General features: G+C 38.3%; 1 protein-coding gene across 6 annotated transcripts in view; it reads left to right on the top strand.

Annotated features, from left to right (window-relative positions):
• The window catches only part of XPNPEP3 (X-prolyl aminopeptidase 3), a 74422-nt gene that overhangs the window by 38652 nt on the left and 15689 nt on the right, over positions 1 to 20081 (top strand). For all 6 annotated transcript variants that reach the window (XM_072742893.1, XM_072742896.1, XM_026017335.2 and 3 more), the window contains 2 exons: positions 14772 to 14834; positions 15391 to 15504. In XM_072742893.1, the coding sequence (XP_072598994.1) occupies positions 14772 to 14834; positions 15391 to 15504 (177 nt within the window). The remainder of the gene's footprint in view (positions 1 to 14771; positions 14835 to 15390; positions 15505 to 20081) is intronic.

Raw genomic sequence — 20081 nt, 5'->3', positions numbered from 1 at the left:
TAACTTCTAACCAGACTTTAATTTTCACTCTTTTCACAGTAGCATCCCCACAATTGCTTGAAATGATTCTGTCATCCCTAAGGGGTTCGTTTGCAGCCTTAGGCAATGCTGCATAATGTGTCCCTGTATTCAGTAGATCTGAAACAGTTTATTCTCCACATCCAGCCATTCACTCACACATTTGTAAAATGTCTTGCGTTCCCTCCCAGAGATGACCCTGGCCTTCATAGCAATCTTCTTTTTCCATTATTATCTTTAAATTAAAAGCCTGTATTGTGACATCTGATAATTAGAATCTTTTTCTTTCTAAAGTCCTCTAAAACTCAAATAAATTGAATATATCTGCCTTGGGATTTTTTATACCCTGAGAAGTTTGAGGACAGGCAGTTACCAATTCTCTGCCTAACTGTAAAATTATCAAAGCTTGGTAGCTTTCAGTTTCTTCCTTTTTATATCATTTTTAATTAACCATATAAAAACTGAATTTTTTTTGAAGATTTTATTATTCATGAGAGACACAGAGAGAGGCAGAGACACAGGCAGAGGGAGATGCAGGCTCCCCCACGGAGCTTGATGTGGTACTCAATTCCAGGACCCCAGAATCATGATCTGAGCCAAAGGGAGACACTCAACCACTGAGCCACCCTGTCATCCCCAAAACTGAATTGTTTTAGGATCTGAATCGTTACCCCCCCTTTCTTATTTTCTTTCCATTTGCTGTTTTCTTTTGTAAAATTTATATAGCATAAAGTTTAGTTTTTAAACCATTTTTAAGTATATGACTCAATAGCATTAAGTACATTCACATTGTTGTACAACCAGCACCATTATCTGTTTCCAGAACTTTTTCATCATCCCAAATAGAAACTCTGTTAACTATTAGACAATAACTTCACATTTTCCCTTCAATCCAAGGTCATGAAGCTTTTCCCCTGTGCTTTCCACTAAGAGTTTTAAAGTTTTAGCTCTAATGTTTTGGTCTTTGATTCATTTTTTAGTTAATTTTTTATGTGTTTCTTAGCAGAAACATATGGGTAAGTCTTCATGACCTTGGATTTGGCAATGGATCCTTATATATGATGCCAAAAGCAGTAGTAACAACAACAAAAAAATAAATTGGACTTCAACAAAATTAAAAAACTTTTGTACATCAAAAGACATTATCAAGAGTAAAAAGGTAATTTATGAACAAGAGAAATGTTTGCAGATCTCTACCTGATAACAATCTAACATCCAGAACATATAAAGAACTCTTAAAACTCAACAACAAAAAGATGAATGTCCAACTTTATTCTTTGTATGTCCTCTTTCTTGTTGGATTGTATTTCTCCTGTGAAGTCCTAAACTCATTTTTATCTTTTTATTATCCATAGGAGGAAGTTGATATTAAAGATCTGAAACTTTTTACATCCTCCTAGGGTCCAACAACAATGTCATATATGAAGTCCTTTATTACAGTGTCAGTCATAACCTAAGTAAGGAGCATCCATCCCATAACGGTGTTCATTTCCTTTATCAGATAGTCAGTGTAGTTCTACCTGCATCCACAGCATTTATGCAGCTTCAGGAGGCACTACCATGTATATAACAAGGGAGCGACAGGGCAATTACCCTTCTATGTTGGGCCTCTCCCTTAATCCATTCTAGTAAACTATGGATTGTCACGTCAACCACATTGAGCCTCTAACAATTTCCCTCCTCTCAGCAGTATTTAAAGCCGGAGATACTGCTCCTTCATATAATTCTCAGGAGCCATCTTTAAAAAGAATTCATCAGTTTGTATCTAAATCTGCGCAGTGGCTCATTTCCTTCACTGAATAATCCCTTTTGTGATCTTTTATCCTCCATCATCAGTTTGCCCTACTTGAATTGGTTGTATTATGTCTCACAAGCTGATTTATCAAAAAATTAAAGTGGCCTGGGTTCCTTTGGTTGGAGCTCCACCTGCCGGCCATGAAAGTGAAACTTCTGAAGGAGACTCCCGTTGCTTTCAGCTTAAAAAAAAAGCTAATACAAAGGAGCAAACACTACCACTAAATTTTTAACAAAACTGCCATTAATTTGCAATTCCCTTCCAGTCCATTTTACTACCTGCTAAAGTAAAGTTCAGCTTTTGTCATTTCCTGATTCCACAGATTTCAAAGTCAGTGCTAATTCAAACCAAGGATGGCTTGTCAGTCACCCGAGCTCATAATGGCATTTTCATCATCTTTATCAGAATCATTCTTTTTCTTTCAAAGTAATGCTTTAACCATATACTTAAGAATAATTCAGATATGCTGGAACAACTGGATATCCACATTCAAAAGAACGATGTTGAATCCATACCTTAGGAAACCCAGGCTTGCTCAGTGGTTCAACGTCTGCCTTCAGCTCAGATCGTGATCCCAAGATCCTGGGATCAAGTCCCTCATCAGGCTCCCCGTGGGGATCCTGCTTCTTTCTCCCTCTGCCAATGTCTCTGCCTCTCTCCTTGTGTGTCTATCATGAATAAATAAAAGTCTTCTAAAAAAAAAAACAAAACAAAAAAGAATCCCTACGTCATGCCATGTACAAAAATTAACTCAAAATCAAAGACCTAAATGTAAGAGCTAAAACTGTAAAGTTCTTAGCAGAAATGTAGATGTGAATCTTCATGATCTTGAATTTGGCAATGGATTCTTAGGTATGACACCAAAATAAGCAACATAAGAAAAATAGATAAATTAGACTTCATCAAAGTTAAAAACTTCTGTGCATCAATCAATTGACATCAAAAAAGTGAAGGCAGCCTACAGAATAGGAGAAAATATTTGCAAGCCATATATACAATAAAGATCTAGTATCTGGAATATGTAAAGAACTCTTGCAACTCAAAAACAAAAAGATAACCCAGTAAAAAATGGGCAGAAGGGCTACCTGTGTTGCTCAATTGGTTAAGCATCTGCCTTCAGTTCAGGTCATGATCCCGGGGTCCTGGGATCGAGCCCTGAGTTGGGCTTCCTGCTCAGTGGGGAGCCTGCTTCTCCCTCCCCCAGCCTTCCCCACTGGTCATGTGCTCGCACTCTCTCCCTCTCTCTCTTTCCCTCAAATAAACAAACAATCTCTTTTAAAAAATGGGCAGAGTACTTAAATGGACATTTCTCCAAAGAAGATATACAAATGATCAATAAGCAATGAAAAGATGCTTAATATCATTAGCTGTTATGAAAATGCAAATCAGGGCAGCCCCAGTGGCGCAGCGGTTTAGCACCGCCTGCAGCCTGGGGTGTGATCCTGGAGACCCGGGATCGAGTCCCACATTAGGCTTCCTGCATGGAGCCTGCTTCTCCCCCTGCCTGTGTCTCTGCCTCTCTCTCGCTCTCTCTGAATGAATAAATAAATAAATCTTTAAAAAAAAAAAAAGAAAAAGAAAAAAGAAAATGCAAATCAAAACCAAAATGATATACTACTTCATACCCAGTAAGATGGTTATAATTTAAAAACAGGGATCCCTGGGTGGCGCAGCGGTTTAGTGCCTGCCTTTGGCCCAGGGCGCAATCCTGGAGACCCAGGATCGAATCCCACATCGGGCTCCCGGTGCATGGAGCCTGCTTCTCCCTCTGCCTGTGTCTCTGCCTCTCTCTCTCTCTCTCTGTGTGACTATCATAAATAAATAAATTTAAAAAATAAATAAATTAAAGAGGGGAGGATGGCAGTGGAATAGGAGAACACTAGGCTCACTTCATCCCACAAATACAACTAGATAACTACTAAATCATCTTAAATACCCCAGAAATTGATCTGAAGACTGGCAGGACAAACTTCCCTAAAGATAAGGAAGAAGACACATTGGAGAAGGTAGAAAGTGTGGAGAAAATCAGATTGTGGTCTCTGGTGGGGAGAGAGCCACAGTCCTAGTAAAGTGCAAGAGACAAAGCTAATACACAAGGAAGCACACGGGGAAGACAAATCCCCTTAGCAATTGGCTTGGAAAGTGAGAGGGCCCAAATTTTGTGAGTTCTTGCAACCAGCAGGCTTAAAGCCTGGAGTTTGAAAACTCAGCATGTTTGGCTCCGAAGGAACTCAGAGGATATTGAGGCTGTTTTTGGAGAAAAAGCAGGGAAAACAACCTGTGGACATACACCATGGGAACAACTATCTGAAAAGGACCTGGGGCACACAGTGTGAGGGTTAGTTGCTCATCTGAGAGCATGTCCCAAAGAGGCAGCAGTCACAGAGAGATCCCTCTAGAACAAAGGAACTGGCAGGCTCCATTTCTCTCTCCTACCCTTCAGCATAAGCACTGGGCCACCTATGAGAATCAACACAGCGCCAACACTTACTACCTAACATGCTTATACCAAGCCCCACCCCCCAGCACTCTGGTGGAACAACCTTTCCTAGTCACACTTTTTCTCAGTTTCATTGGACCCTCTCCCCCAGAACAGTGGCCCAAACCCTTGCCAACACCATATCTACTGGCCAAGGAGTTTTGCAAGGCCTTGGTTCCAGTCGCAGCAGCAATAGGTCTCATTTCACAAGCAGACCAAAGCACACCAGTGGAAATGCACCACATTCAGGCCAGGGACCAGATCCTGCTCATAACAGGCAAAGAGAGCCCCTATAGACAACTGGCATGAAGGATAAAGCAGCCAGGACACAATAGCAGGGTGCAAGCAGCACACATTGGAGATACTCTCAGAAGTGGCCAGCAGTGGGGAACAGCACACTACACTGCAGGACATTATAGGACCTCTTCTTCATAAAACCATTACCCTCAACAACAAGAGATATACCTGACTCTCCTAACATACAGAAACAAGCAGAGACTTAAACAAAATGAAATAACAGAGGAATTTTCCCCAAATGAAAGAACAGGACAAGGCCATGGCCAGAGAGCTACACAAAAGAGATATAAATAACATGCTTGATGGAGAATTTAAAGCAATGATCATAAGGTTACTGGACTTGAGAAAATAGTGGAAGACATCAGTGAGACCATTAACAGAGGTAAGGGAATAACAGCAGAGATAAGGCTTCAGTAAATAAATGAGAAACATGCTTGATGGCATGAACAGCAGGCTGGAAGAAGCAGAGAAACAAATGAATGACCTAGAAAACAGAGTAATGGAAAGTAATCAAGATGAAGAAAAGAAAAAGAAATTATGCAAAATGAGAACAGACTTAGGGAACTCAGTGACTCTATCAAACATAACATGATAGGAATCCTAGAAGAAGAGAGAGAAAAGGGAACAGAGAATTTATTTGAAGAAATAATAGCTGAAAACTTTCCTAATCTGGGGAAGGAAGAGTACTGAGATCCAGGAGGTACAGAAAACCCCCAACAAAGTAGAAAAAAAAAAAAAAGATCCACACCAAGTCATACTGTAATTTAAAAATTAAAATGGCAAAATATAGGGGCACCTGGCTGGCTCAGTTGATAGAGCTTGCAGATCTTGATCTCAGGTTCGTGAGTTTGAGCCCAGTATTGGTGTGGAGGTTGTTTAAATAAGTAAACTTGAAATAATAAATGAATAAATAGCAAAATACAGTGATTAAAAAATACTAGACAAAAGACAGTTATATATAAAGGAAACTCCATAAGGCTATCAGATTTTTCAGCAGAAACTTTCCAAGCCAGAAAGGAGTGGCATGATATATTCAAAGTGCTGAGGAAAAACCTGCAGCCAAGAATACTCTATTCAGTAAGGCTATCTTCAGAATACAAGGAAAAATAAAAGTTTTCCAGACCAACAAAAACTAAAGGAACTCATGACTAATAAATCAGCCCTGCAAGAAATATTAAAGGGGACTCTGAATAGACAGACCAAAAATGACAGTATGAAGGTAAGAAACCCAAAAGTGGTAAAAATGAATATTTTTGTTAAAAATCAGCCAAAGAACTCACAAAATAAAAAGATGTCAAATATGACACCATATACCTAAAACATGGGGGTAAGGGGAAGAAGAGTAAAGAATGGGTTGAAACTTAAATGACCATCAACTTAATATAGACTGCTATCTGCAGAAAATGTTATATACAAACTTAATGGTAACCACTAATAGATATACAAAGAATAAAGAGAAAGAAATCCAAATATATCACCAAAGTAAACCAGCAAACCACAAGAGAGAGAGACAAGAAAGGATCAGAGAAAATCTTCAGAAACAATCACAAAATAAGTAATAAAATAGCAATAATTACATATCTATGAATACTTTGAAGTAAATGGACTAAACACTCCAATCAAGACATAGGATGACAAAATGCGTTTAAAAAAATAAAAAAAGACCCCATCTATATCTACAGTCTACAGACGACAGACCATCTGTAGTGTATAGAGACTCACTTTAGACCTAAAGACACCTGCATATTGGAAGTAAGGGAATGGAGAAACATTTATCATGCAAATGTATGTAAAAAGAAAGCCAGAGTAGGGGCACCTGGGTGTCTTGGTTAAGCATCTACCTTCAGCACAGATCATGATTCTGTGGTTCTGGGATTGAGCCCCACCTCAGGGTCCCTGCTCAGTGGTGAACCTGCTTTTCCCTCCCTCTCTCACTCCCCCTGCTGTGTGCTTGCTCTTGCTCTCTCGCTCTCTCTCTCTCTCTCTTTCCTGCTCTCTCTAAAATAAATAAAATCTTTAAAAAAAAAAAAAAAGGAAAGCCAGAGTAGCAATACTTATATCAGACAAAATAGACTTTAAAACAAAGACTACACCATTCTCTTACACTGTACACAAAGATAAACTCAAAATGGTTGAAAGATGTAAATGTGAGACAAGAATCCATCAAAATTCTAAAGGAGAATACAGGCAACAACCTTTTTGAACTTGGCCACAGTAACTTCTTGCAAGACACATCTATCAAGGCAAAGGAAACAAAAGCAAAAATGAACTCTTGGTACTTAATCAGGATAAAAACTTCTGCACAGCAAAAGAAACAGTTAACAAAACTAAAAGACAACCTACCGAATGGGAAAAGATATTTGCAAATGACCTATCAGATAAAGGGCTAGTATCCAAGATCTATAAAGAACTTATTAAACTCAACACCCAAGAAACAAAAAATCCAATCATGAGATGGGCAGAAGACATGAACAGAAATTTCACCAAAGAAGACATACACATGGCCAACAAGCACATGAGAAAATGCTCCGCATCATTTGCCATCAGGGAAGTACAAATCAAAACTGTAGTAAGATACCACCTCACACTAGTGAGAATGGCAAAAATTAACAAGACAGGAAACAACAAATGTTGGAAAGGATGTGGAGAAGGGCGAACCCTCTTGCACCATTGGAATGCAAATTGGTGCGGCCACTATGGAAAACAGTGTGGAAGTTCCTCAAAAAGTTAAAAATAGAGCTACCCTATGACCCAGCAGTTGCACCACTGGGTATTTACCCCAAAGATACAGATGTTCATAGTAGCAATGTCCACAATAGCCAAACTGTGGAAGGAGCCACGATATCCTTCAACAGATGAATGGATAAAGAAGATAGACACCACACACACACACACACACACACACACACACACACACTGAGATATTAGCCATCAAAAAGGACGAATACCCACCATTTGCTTCAATGTGGATGGAACTGGAGAGTATTATGCTGAGTGAAGTAAGTCAATTCGAGAAGGACAATCATCATATGGTTTCACTCATACGGGGAGTATAAGAAATAGTGAAAGGGATTATAAGGAGAAGGGAACTGAGTGGGAAAAATTAGAGGGAGACATACCATGAGAGACTCCAAACTCTGGGAAATAAACAAAGGGTTGCAGAAGGGGAGGTGGGCACTGAGGAGGGCACTTGATGGGATGAGCACTGGGTGTTATACTATATATTGGTAAATCGAACTTCAATAAAAACAAGTGAAAAAAAAAAAACAGACTATAACAAGAGACAAAAAGGACACTCTATAATAAGGGAACAATCCAACAAGAAGATATAATAATTTTAGGTATTTATACACCCAATGTGGAAGCACCCAAATACATAAAACAGTTAATAACAAACATGAAGTAATCAATAATACAATAAGAGTAGGGGATTATAACAGTCTGCTTACATCAATGGACAGATGGTCTAAACAGAAAATCAACAAGGAAACAATGACTTTGAATGACATAGTGGACAGATGGGTTTTATAGATCTATTCAGAACATTCCATCCTAAGACAGAAGAATATACATTCTTTTCAAGTGCACATGAAATATTCTTCAGAATAGATCACGTTAGGTCACAAAACAAACCTCAACAAATTCCAAAAGATTGAAGTTATACTATGCATATTTTCTGACCACAGCACTATGAAACTAGAAGTCAACCAACAAGAAAAAATCTGGAAAGACCACAAATACATAGGAGTTAAATAACATGCTACTCAGCAGTGAATGGGTCAGCCAGGAGAAAAAAAAAAAAAAAGGAAATTTTAAAAAGTACATGGAACCAAATGAAAATGAGACCACAACATTTTATTTTTTATTTTTTTTTAACTTTTTTTTTTTTTAATTTTTATTTATTTATGATAGTCATCAGAGAGAGAGAGAAAGAGAGAGGCAGAGACAGAGGGAGAAGCAGGCTCCATGCACCGGGAGCCTGACGTGGGATTCGATCCCGGGTCTCCAGGATCACGCCCTGGGCCAAAGGCAGGCGCTAAACCGCTGTGCCACCCAGGGATCCCGAGACCACAACATTTTAATGCAGCAAATGGATGCAGCAAAACAAGTCCTAAAAGGGAATTTTATAGCAATAGAGGCCTACCTCAAGAAGCAAGAAAAACCTCAAATAAACAACCTAACCTTACTCCTAAAGGAGCTAGAAGAAAAACAAAAAATGAAGCCTAACACCAGCAAAAGGAAGGAACTAATAAAGATGAGACCAGAAATAAATACTATAGAAACTAAAAAAACAGTAGAACAGATCAATAAAACCAGGAACTGGTTGTTTGAAAAAAAAGTCAATAAAATTGATAAACCTCTAGCCAGACTCCAAGAAAAAAAGGGCCCAGATAAAAGAAATCACAAATGAAAGAGGAGAAATAACAAACACCACAGAAATATAAACAACTGTAAGAGACTATTATGAAAAACAGTATGCCAACAAATTGTACAACGTAGAAGAAATGGATAAATTCCTAGAAACATAACCTACCAAAACAAATAGGAAGAAATAGAAAATTTGAACAAAGCCATTACCAGCAAAGAAATTGAATCAGTACTCAAAAAACTCCCAACAAACAAAAGTTCAGGACCAAATAGCTTCACAGGTAAATTCTAGCAAACATTTTAGAAAATTAATGCCTGGGATGCCTGGGTGGCCCAGTGGTTGAGCGTCTGCCTTCAGCTCAGGATGTGATCCCAGAGTCCCAGGATTGAGTCCCACATCGGGCTCCCTGCATGGAACCTGCTTCTCCTCCCTCTGCCTGTGTCTCTGCCTCTCTCTCTCTCTCTCTCTCTCTCTCTCTCTCGAATAAAAAATCTAAAAACTAAAAAAAAAAAAAAAAAAAAAAAAGTTAATGCCTGTTCTCAAACTATTCCGAAAAATAGAAAAGGAAGGTAAACTTCCAGATTTATTGTATGAGGCCATCCTTACCCTGATAACAAAATCAGATAAAGACCCAAATAAAAAAGAACTATAAGCCAATATCTGTGATGAACATAGATGCAAATGTTCTCAACAAAGTACTAGCACAGCAAATGTAGCAATACATTTAAAAAGTCATCCACAATCAAGTGGGATTTTTTTCCTGGGTTGCAGAGGTGGTTCAATATTCACAAATCAATCAACATGATAAGAACCATATGATCCCATCAGTAAGAACCATATGATCATTTCAATAGATGCAGAAAAAGCATTTGACAAAGTGCAACATTGATCCATGATAAAAACCCTCAAGAAAGTAAATTTAGAGGGAACATAACATAATAAAGATCGTATGTGAAAAATCCACAGCTAACATCATTCTCAGTGGGAAGAAATCGATCCTTTCCCCAAGGCTAGGATCAAGATAAGGATGTCCCCATTCAGTACTTTTATTCAACGAAGTACTGAAAGTCCTAGCCAGAGCAGTCAGACAACAAAAAGCAATAAAAGGTATCCAAATTGGTAAGGAAGAGATAAAATTTTCACTATTTGCAGATGACATTATACTATTTGTAGAGAACCTGAAAAACTACCAAAAACTGCAAGAACTGATAAATTCAGTAAAGTTGCAGGATACAGAATCAATCTACAGAAAACTGTTGTATTTCTATGCACCAATAATGAAACAACAGAAAAAGAAATTAAGAAAACAATCCCATTTACAATTGCCCCAAAAAGAATAAGATACCTGGGAATAAACCCAACCAAAGAAATGAAAGACCTGTACTCTGAAAACTGTAAAACACTGATGAAAGAAATCGAAGGGACACAAAGAAATGGAAAGACATTCCATTCTCATTGTTTGGAAGAACAAATAGTATTAAAACGCCTATACTACCCAAAGCAGTCTACACATTTAATGCAATCCCTATCACAATACCAACAGCATTTTTCACAGAACTAGAACAAACCTAAAATTTGTATAGAATCACAAAAGACCCTGAATAACCAAAGCAATCTTTAAAAAGGCAAAGCTAGAGGTACCACAGTTCTGCACTGTGATATCAAGTTATTTCAAAGCTGTAGTCATCAAAACAGTATTGTACTGGCACAAAAACAGACTCATAGATCAGTGGAACACAATAGAGAGCCCAAGGACGCTGGGTGGCTCAGCAGTTGAGGATCTGCCTTCAGCTCAGGGTGTGATCCCAGGGTCCTGGGATCAAGTCACATATTGGGCCCCCTGCAGGAAGCTAGCTTCTCTCTCTGCCTATGTCTCTGCCTCTCTCTGTGTGTCTTTCATGAATAAATAAATAAAATCTTAAAAAAAAAAAAAAAGAATAGAGAGCCCAGAAATAAACCCATGCTTATATGGTCAATTAATCTTGACAAAGCAAGAAAAAATATCCAATGGGAAAAAGACAGTCTCTTGAATAAAATCTTGCTGGGAGAACTAGATAACAACATGCAAAAGAATGAAGCTGGACCATTTTCTTACACCATACACAAAATAGATTAAAGACCTAAATGGAAAAAAAAAAAAAAAAAGACCTAAATGTAAGACCTGAAATCATAAAAATACTTAAGGAAAGCACACGCAGTAATTTCTCTGACATTGGCTATAGCTACTTTTTTCTAAATAGGTCTCCTTTGGGGCACCTGGGTGGCTCAGTTGGTTAAGTGTCCGACTCTTGATTTTGGCTGGGGTCATGATCTCAGGGTCGTGAAATCAAGCTTCATGTTGGGCTCCACACTGGGCATGGAGCCTGCTTAAGATTCTCTCTCTTCCTCTGCCCCCCCACCTCGGCACTCTCCGTCTCTCTTAAAAAAAAAAAAAAATCCTCCAAGGGAAGGGAAACAAAAGCAAAAATAAACTGTTGGGACTACATCAAAATAAAAAGCTTCTGTACAATGAAGGAAGCAATAAACAAACCTAAAAAGCAGCCTACAGAATGGGAGAAGATATTTGCAAATGATATCTAACACCTAATAAAGAGTTAGTATCCAGGGACACCTGCTTGAGCATCTGCCTTTGGCTGAGGGCATGATCCTGAAGTCCCAGGATCGAGTCCCACATCGGGCTCCTGCATGGACCCTGCTTCTCTCTACCTATGTCTCTGCCTCTGTGTCTCTCTTGAATACATTTCTTTTTAAGTATCCAAAATACATAAAGAACTTATACAACACAACACCCCAAAACCTAATAATCTAGTTTTAAAAATGGCAGAAGACATGGGCAGACATTTCTGTAAAGATGCTCATCATTGCTTATCAGGGAAATACAAATCAGATCATAATGAGATACCACCTCACGCCTGTCAGAATGGCTAAAATAAAAAACACAAGAAACACCAAGTATTGGCAAGGATGTGAAGAAAAATGAACCCTGTGCACTATTGGTAGGAATGCAAAACTGGTGCATCCATTATGGAAAAAAGAGTTTCCTCAAAAAGTTAAAAGTAGAACTGCCCTGTGATCCAGTAATTGCACCACTGGATATTTGCCCAACGAATACAAAAACACTAATTCTTTTTTTTTTTTTTTTAAGATTTTATTTATTCATTCATAAGAGACACACAGAGAGAGAGATTGAGAGGCAGAGACACAGGCAGAGGGAGAAGCAGTCTCCCTGCAGGGAGCCTAACATGGTACTCGATCCCAGGTCTCCAGGATCAGGCCCCAGGCTGAAGGTGGCACTAAACCGCTGAGCCATCTGGGCTGCCCCAAAAACACTAATTCAAAGGGATATGTACACCCCTATGTTTATAGCCAGATTATTTACGATAGCCAAGGTAGTGAAGCAACCCAAGTGCCCATCGATTGATGAGTGGATAAAGAAGAGTAGGATGGATAAATAGGTAAAATGGAATATTAACCATTAAGAAATGAAATCTTACATTTACAATAACATAATGGAGCTAAATGGTATAATACTAAGTGAAATAAGAGAAAGATACCATATGATTTCACTCATGTGGAATTTAAGAAACAAATGAGCAAAGGAGAAAAAAGAGAGACAACCAAGAAACAGACTTCAACTATAGAGAACAAACTGATGGTTACCAGAGGGCAGGTGAGTTGGGGGTGGGGGGGGGGATGAGTGAAATAGGTGATTAAGGAGTGCATTAATGATGAGCACTGGGTGATTAAGATGTAAAAATAAACTTAAAAAATTAAAACACACACACACAAAATAACAAATGTTGGTAAGGAAGTGGGAAAGTTGGAACCTTTCACATTACCAGTGTGACTGTGGAATGGTTCAACCACTGTGGAATAACTTGGAGGTTTCTGAAGAACTCAAACATAGAATTGTCTTGTGACCTAGCAACTCTGCTCCTAGGTATATACTCAGAAGAACTAAAAAAGGTACTGAAACAGATACTTGTACACAAATGTTCACAGAAGCAGTGTTCACAATAGCCAAAAGATGCAAACAACCCATGTATCCAGTCAGTAGATGAACACATAAAAGTGTGTGTGTGTGTGTGTGTGTGTGTATGCATGCACAAAATTTTTCTGTGCTATTTACTTACCAGAGTTTTGAAAGGAAATAATAAAAAGACAAAGGTGCAGGTAAGAGTCAAAAAAAGAAAGTTCCCTCTTTTTAGTGAGTGAGCCTCAGCGAAAATACCACACATTTTCCTTTTTTTTTTTGCTTTAGCTTCATGCTACAAATGTAGCACTAACAAGTTATTCATCAACATTTGTACATGTATATAGATAAATATCCTTCAACTTTCATTGTAATTGCTAATTCATTCAGAAGATATTTATTATTTACTATGTTGCCAGGTACTGTTCTAGATTCTAGAGACCAAGTGGTGAGCAACACAGACTTGCCATGTGACCCTGTCCTCAGTGTACATTCTAGTTGAGGAGAGACAGTAAACAAACATGCTGTATAGTCAGCTGGAATTAAATGCTGTGCAGAAAAACAAAGCAGTGGAAGGGGATGAAGTGTGGTAGAAGTGCTGCTTTAAGTAGGTGGTCAGAAAGGCATCTATCAGGATGAAACATTTGAGGAAGGATCAGAATGAGAACAGGAGCAAGCCATGCAGCTACTTGCACTAGCTCACTTGCTTTCCCTATGGTGATGTCATTGACTCATATTTGTAAATGTTATTAAAAACATTCCTTCCCATGTTGCCTTCACTCTTAAAACAACTCTAGAGAAATTCCTTTCTAGTGGTGGTATTATTGTATAGTCCTATACATGTGCAACTGACTTGTTTTTATCCCACAGACGTGGGAAATATAGCTGACGGCTTTCCTTTCCACACTGGCTGCCAGAAAACTCATAAATTTGCAGCCCATCCATAGTGCTATAGTAATCATGAAGGTCATTATGGTATGCATTATTAGTTTTTTGAGCTCCATTCCACTTAAGGCTTGCTTTTCTTTAACTCTGCCATAAATTTATGCTATCTTGTATTTTGTGCATTTTAATCAAAATCTTTTTTGATGCCTGGGTGTCTCAGTGGTTGAGCATCTGACTGCGGCTCAAGGTGTAATCCTGGGGTCCTGGGATCAAGTCCCATATCGGGCTCCCTGCATGGAGCCTGCTTCTTCCTCTGCCTGCATCTGTGCCTCTGTCTCTGTGTCTCTCATGAAAAATAAATAAAATCTTTTTAAAAAATCTTTTTTTTTGGAATAAGGTACACTGGTGAATTATAAACATATATGTTCATTAAAAAACACACACACACACACCATATAGTATTTACACGATAGGTCACTGATTCTGAACTTGGGGCAGTTTTGTTCTTTGGAGAATATTTGGCAATATCTGATTATCACAGTTGGGAAGTGCTGTTGGCACCCTACAAAGAGTTATCTAGTCCAAAATGTCAAAATTGCTGAGGTTGGGAAACCTTAAAATAGACTGGACCATTCAATCCATAATTTCATACGTTTCTAGACTGTTTTGTAACATAAATGACAAATGTATTCCCTTGTAACTTACTCTAGCATACCAGTGTATATTCTGAGTGTGATCGTTGGGTCACCCTTCCACTAAATCTGTCATCAGTCAAATAGTCCTGAAAGCAATAGTTTCCTCTTCAGAATCTGTTTCATCGTACCCACAAAATCACAACTTCAGATTAACAAAATTGGGGAGAATGGTGCTTTTCATTTGAACTCCAGTATTTTTGAATGTTTTGAGTCAGCAGCATACTTAAAATGACACTGTTCACCCTTCATTCTGTTTACAGGCTTTCATAGAGACCATGTTTGCCAGTAAAGCTCCTGTGGAAGAGGGCTTTCTTTACGCTAAGGTGAGCTTTAAAACATTGGAAAGATTTTGTTGGAAGCAAAAATAGTAAAGTAATTTCATTGATTTGTAGATGGCATCCAGTTGGCTTTCATGTAAGTGACCTCAGTGGAAAGGATTTGGTTCTTCAGTGTTGCTGATAATTTATTAGATGTGTCTGAAATACGCAGAGCTACAATTAAAATTAATATCACATAGCTGTTGTAAAAATGCAAGCATATTCCAGTGTTTATCTAAATAAGAATAAAAAACACGACCTTAACTATATCTCTGTACTCAGCCTTGATCATAGGTTTTCAATATTCTCTTCTGGACTTAATTTGAAAATTGTAGGAAATTTAGAGCACTCAGAGGAACAGAACAGACTTAATAATAAGGTCAAATAACAGGATTGGCAGGGAATAAAAAATAACCTGGAATTGCAGCACAGTAAGTTTGGTTAGATTTGATAACTTGTTTTCCAGTAATGATGGGAAAGAAGTACTTAAATGGAGAGAGCCTGTGCTGGCACAGCCCTGAGGAAATCCTATCTTCAGTCATGCTTGGCTTTTGTTTTTCAGTTTGAATTTGAATGCCGGGCCCGTGGTGCAGACATCTTGGCCTACCCGCCTGTAGTCGCTGGAGGTAATCGGTCAAACACTTTGCACTATGTGAAGAATAATCAGCTCATCAAGGTATACGAATTGCCCTTCAGTGTCACTTCCTATGATGCCACTTCTAAAGCACTTTATTATAAAATGATTTTACATACATTATCTCATTCGATCCTCCCATTGGCACTGTGAGATAGGAGCAATTATTAACATGCCTGTTCAACAGATGAGGAAAATAAACTTTAAAAATTATGCAACTCATTTGGGCAGAGCTGAGAATTCTACCCTAAAGCCTCTGCTCATTTTATTTTTTTCTGCTCTTTTTTTTTTTTTTTTTTTTTTTAAGATTTTATCCATTTATTCGTGAGAAACACAGAGAGAGGCAGAGACATAGGCAGAGGGAGAAGAAGCAGGCTCCCTGCAGGAGCCCCACATGAGACTCGATCCCGGAATTCTGGGATCACGTCCTGAGCCGAAGGCAGACTGCAACCGCTGAGCTACCCAGGCATCCCTCTGCTCATATATTTTAATAACACTCCTTCTCAGAGGACTTGGGCAACAGCAGGCCATGAATATGAGCAGACAGATTTTGGTAGTACCTTTTTGTTTTCTCCCCAAGTATCTATACAAGTAAAGAATTATATATGCCTTTATTAAGCCCACTTTTTTTAAAGATGGGGAAAGGGTTTGTTTGTTTTTTGGAGCCCAACACAGGGCTTAAACTCGTGACCATGAGATCAAGACCTGGGCTGAGATCAAGAGTCAGACGCTTAACTGACTGAGCCACTCAGGCACCCCAAAGTTCACTTTTAATTATCTGTTTTCATTTTCAGTAATTTCAGAAGAATAAATATAACAAACATATAAATTATACAATATATTTTTTATTTTTATTTTTATTATTTATTTTTTTTATTTATTTATGATAGTCAGAGAGAGAGAGAGAGGCAGAGACACAGGCAGAGGGAGAAGCAGACTCCATGCACCGGGAGCCCGATGTGGGATTCGATCCCGGGTCTCCAGGATCACGCCCTGGGCCAAAGGCAGGTGCCAAACCGCTGCGCCACCCAGGGATCCCACAACATATTTTTTAAATGAATACTCATGAACTGATCCCTCATTGAAGAGCTAGAACATTACTAGTTCCATGCATCTACTTCTATATCTTTATGCTCTGCTATCCTATTGCCTCCCTCCCAGAGATAAGTAATTGGTTATCCTAAATTTTTCTTTGTCATTGCCTTGATTTTTTTAAGTAGTTGTATGACATATACATGATTCCCAAAACAATATTAATTAGTTCTGCTTGTTTGTAAATTATGTAAAAATTAAATACTGCTATATGTAGTTTTTTGGGACTTTTTAAATTTGTAAATGTGAAAAACAATAGATTTTTTCCCAAGTATTTGTATTTGTTTATATTCCTACTGTTGATATGTAATTTTGTTGACTATACCCTCTCTATCCCTTGATGTTAATCAGACTTCTTTATTTCTACCATTCTAATTGGTATAAAACAGTATCTCATTGTGGTCTTAATTTCCATTACCTTAATTGCTAGTGAAACTAAGCATCTTTTTTATCTTTAGCATTATTAGTTTCAACTTGCTGATGTTTAGCAAGTTGATGTTTGTTTAGGATATTCTGATCTGTATTCATGAGTGAGATTGATTTATTTTTCTCATACTTTTCTGATTTTCATATCAAGACCAGGAAAAATTAAAAGAGTCTTGGGATCAAGCCCCATATCCAGCTCCCTACTTGGCAGGGAGTCTGCTTCTCCCTCTGCTCCTCCCTCTCTCCCTACTTGTGGTCTCTCTCTTGCTCACTCTTTCTCTCAAATAAATAAGTAAAATCTTTAAAAAAAAAAAAAAAAAGGTAAGCATACATTTACCCTGTGCACCAGTAATTCCATTTATAACCATTTTTTCAGGAAAAATTAAAACATAGATCCACAAAATGCCTTGTACAATAATGTCCATAGCAGGTTCGCTCCTAATAGGACAGGCATCCATCACCAGGATATTAGATAAGGAAATTGCCATGTGGTGTATTCTTCAAATAAAAAGGAACAAACCACTGCACTACCAACCAGTGATCTCAAAAGCATTATGCTGAGTGAATAAACCAGACACAAAAAATTATAAATTATGTGATACCATCTACATGAAGTTCTAAAATGGGCAAAACTAATCTATGTTTATAGAAATCAGATTAGCGGTTGCTTCTCATAGGAATATTGGCTGGGAAGGGGCCTGATGGCATGGTTACATGGGTATATACATATGACAATACTAACTTAACTCTATGTTCTTAAGTTCTATGTTTCACTGTGCATACATTAAATCTCAAAAACTTTGGCTAAAAAAAGAAATCTTAAAAAAAAAAAAAGAAATCTTGCCAGAGGTTTGCTGAGTTTTATTTTTCTTGTAAAACCAACTTTTCACATCATTAATGGTATTTTATCTTTGTTTATTATTCCATTACACTGGGCCCTTGTCTTTATTAATTTCACCTTTCTACTTTTTGTTTATTCTCTTGTTCTTTTTCTGGCTTCTTAAATTAGATGCTAAACTCATTAATTTTCAACCTTCTTTTTTTATTATAAATGTCTGAGGATAAATTTCTCACTTTCATTATATTCCACAAGGTTTTCCTAGTTTTTAAGTGTATCATATATTAAAAACAATCAATACAATGTACTGTTTAAAAATAAAATTTGAATGAACAACCATATATCTATCATCTAGGACGAGAGGAACATTACTAGCCCCCTGAGCAATCTCAAGCACATCGCCCTCTCTGTCTCCTACCATCTTGACTTTGGTTTCAATCATTTTTGTTGTTGTTTTTCTTCATAACTTTATCCCCAGTGTGTCTATTCCTAAACAATATAGTATCCATTCTTGAAAAACTGAAGAATAAGTGTAAGTGTAGCTGTACAGGGAAAGAAAAGTATTGCCATTATTAGATAAATTGGCCCGAGAGAAAATCAGTTGAGAACTTCTAGGTCATAGTCTTGCTTTGGTTATCTGAAAGTTTACAAGGACCTTTTCTGGTGAAGTCTGTGGGCAAGGTCCTCAGCAAGCTGTGAGAAATGCAGGCAGGGTACTGTTGCGGCATCTGGGCGTGCTCTAGTGTGAGCCCGGTGGGCATGTGGCTGAATTGTACAGTCAGAACAGGCTGCCGTGGTTCCGCCTCCAGCTTACCACAGCTGGTCAGCCTCTCAGAAACAGGCCAAAGCAGAACCACTTTGACAGAGTTTGTTTAGATTTACGTGCATGTTCACCTTTCCTTCTTACATCTTAGATGGCCCTCCTGGGATCACCTTCCTTCAACCTGAAGAAAATCCTTTAGGTGCAGGTCTGTGGCTGATAAAATTTTCTATTTTTGTTTAGCCAAAATATCTTTATCATCATTCTCAATTCTTGATAATGGCTATGCCAAGGAAACTATCCTAGATTATTTTAGTCATCAACATTAATGTATCATTCCCCTTTCTTCTGACTTTCAGTGTTGCAGATTAAAAACAAACAAGGAGCACCTGGGTGGCTCAGTCAGTTAAGTGTCTGCCTTCAACTCAGGTCATGATCCCGGGGTTTTGGGATCCAGGCCAGTGTCAAGTTCCCTGCTCAGTGGGGAACCTGCTTCTCCCTCTGCCTCTCCCCCACTTGAGCTTGTGCTCATGCGCTTGCTCTCTTCCCCCTTCCCAAATAAATAAAATCTTTAAAACAAATGAAAACAAACAAAAACAGTAATGACCATTCCTTATGGGAAATCTCTTTGTTTTGACTACCTTAAGATTTCTTTTCCTTTGGGGGGGGTGCGCCTGGGTAGCTTAGTCGGTTGGGCATCCAACTTTTGATTTTGACTCAAGTCCTGATCTCAGGGCCCTAAGACGGAGCCTCACCTTGGACTCAGTGCTCAGTGAGGAGTCTCCTTAAGACTCTGTCACTCTCCGCCTACCCCCCCCCGCACCCCCCCCCCACCACTTACTCAGCCTTGTACTCTCTAATAAATGAATAATCTTTTAAAAATGATTTCTTTTCCTTTGGTATTTTTTCATTTTATTATGTGTCTAAGAATAGATTTATTTTTACATGGTCATTATGATACCTTCCCCTTCCTGAATTTGTATTCATGTCTTCATTGGTTCTAGGAAATTCTCAGGCATTGGTGTAGATACCGGCTCTCCTACATGCTCTCTGTTTGCTCCTTCAACAATTTCAGGTAGATGTGTGTTAGACCTTTCTGTTTCCAGTAAGCTAGCTTTCATGTTTACATTTGTCTTGTCTCTCTGTTATATTCTAGGGGATTGGGTAGGTCTGTCTTCAGGAAGCCAGTTTCCCTTCAGTTGTCTAATCTGCTTCTTCAGCCATCTACTGAGTGATTGAGTTCAGAAGTTGTTTTTTCTTTCCTTCTGGTTTCTTTCAAATTGGCATAGTTCTTTTCAATTGTCTACTGTTGCTTATTGAACTTTGTAGTCCTGTTCTTTATCCCTTTAAACATTTAATAATAGCTATCCTGTATCTAATCATTACATTATCTGAAGTCCTGGAAAATCTAAATTTGATATATGTTGTTCTTGCTGACTCTCACATACAGTGACCTACCTTGTGTGCATGACGACCTTTGGTTGTGAGCTCATATTTTATTTG

This window comes from Vulpes vulpes, chromosome 16, assembly GCF_048418805.1.
Source record: "Vulpes vulpes isolate BD-2025 chromosome 16, VulVul3, whole genome shotgun sequence".
Classification (NCBI taxonomy): domain Eukaryota; kingdom Metazoa; phylum Chordata; class Mammalia; order Carnivora; family Canidae; genus Vulpes; species Vulpes vulpes.
Note: the sequence above shows the minus strand (reverse complement) of the source record. Positions and strands in the feature narration are given on the sequence as shown.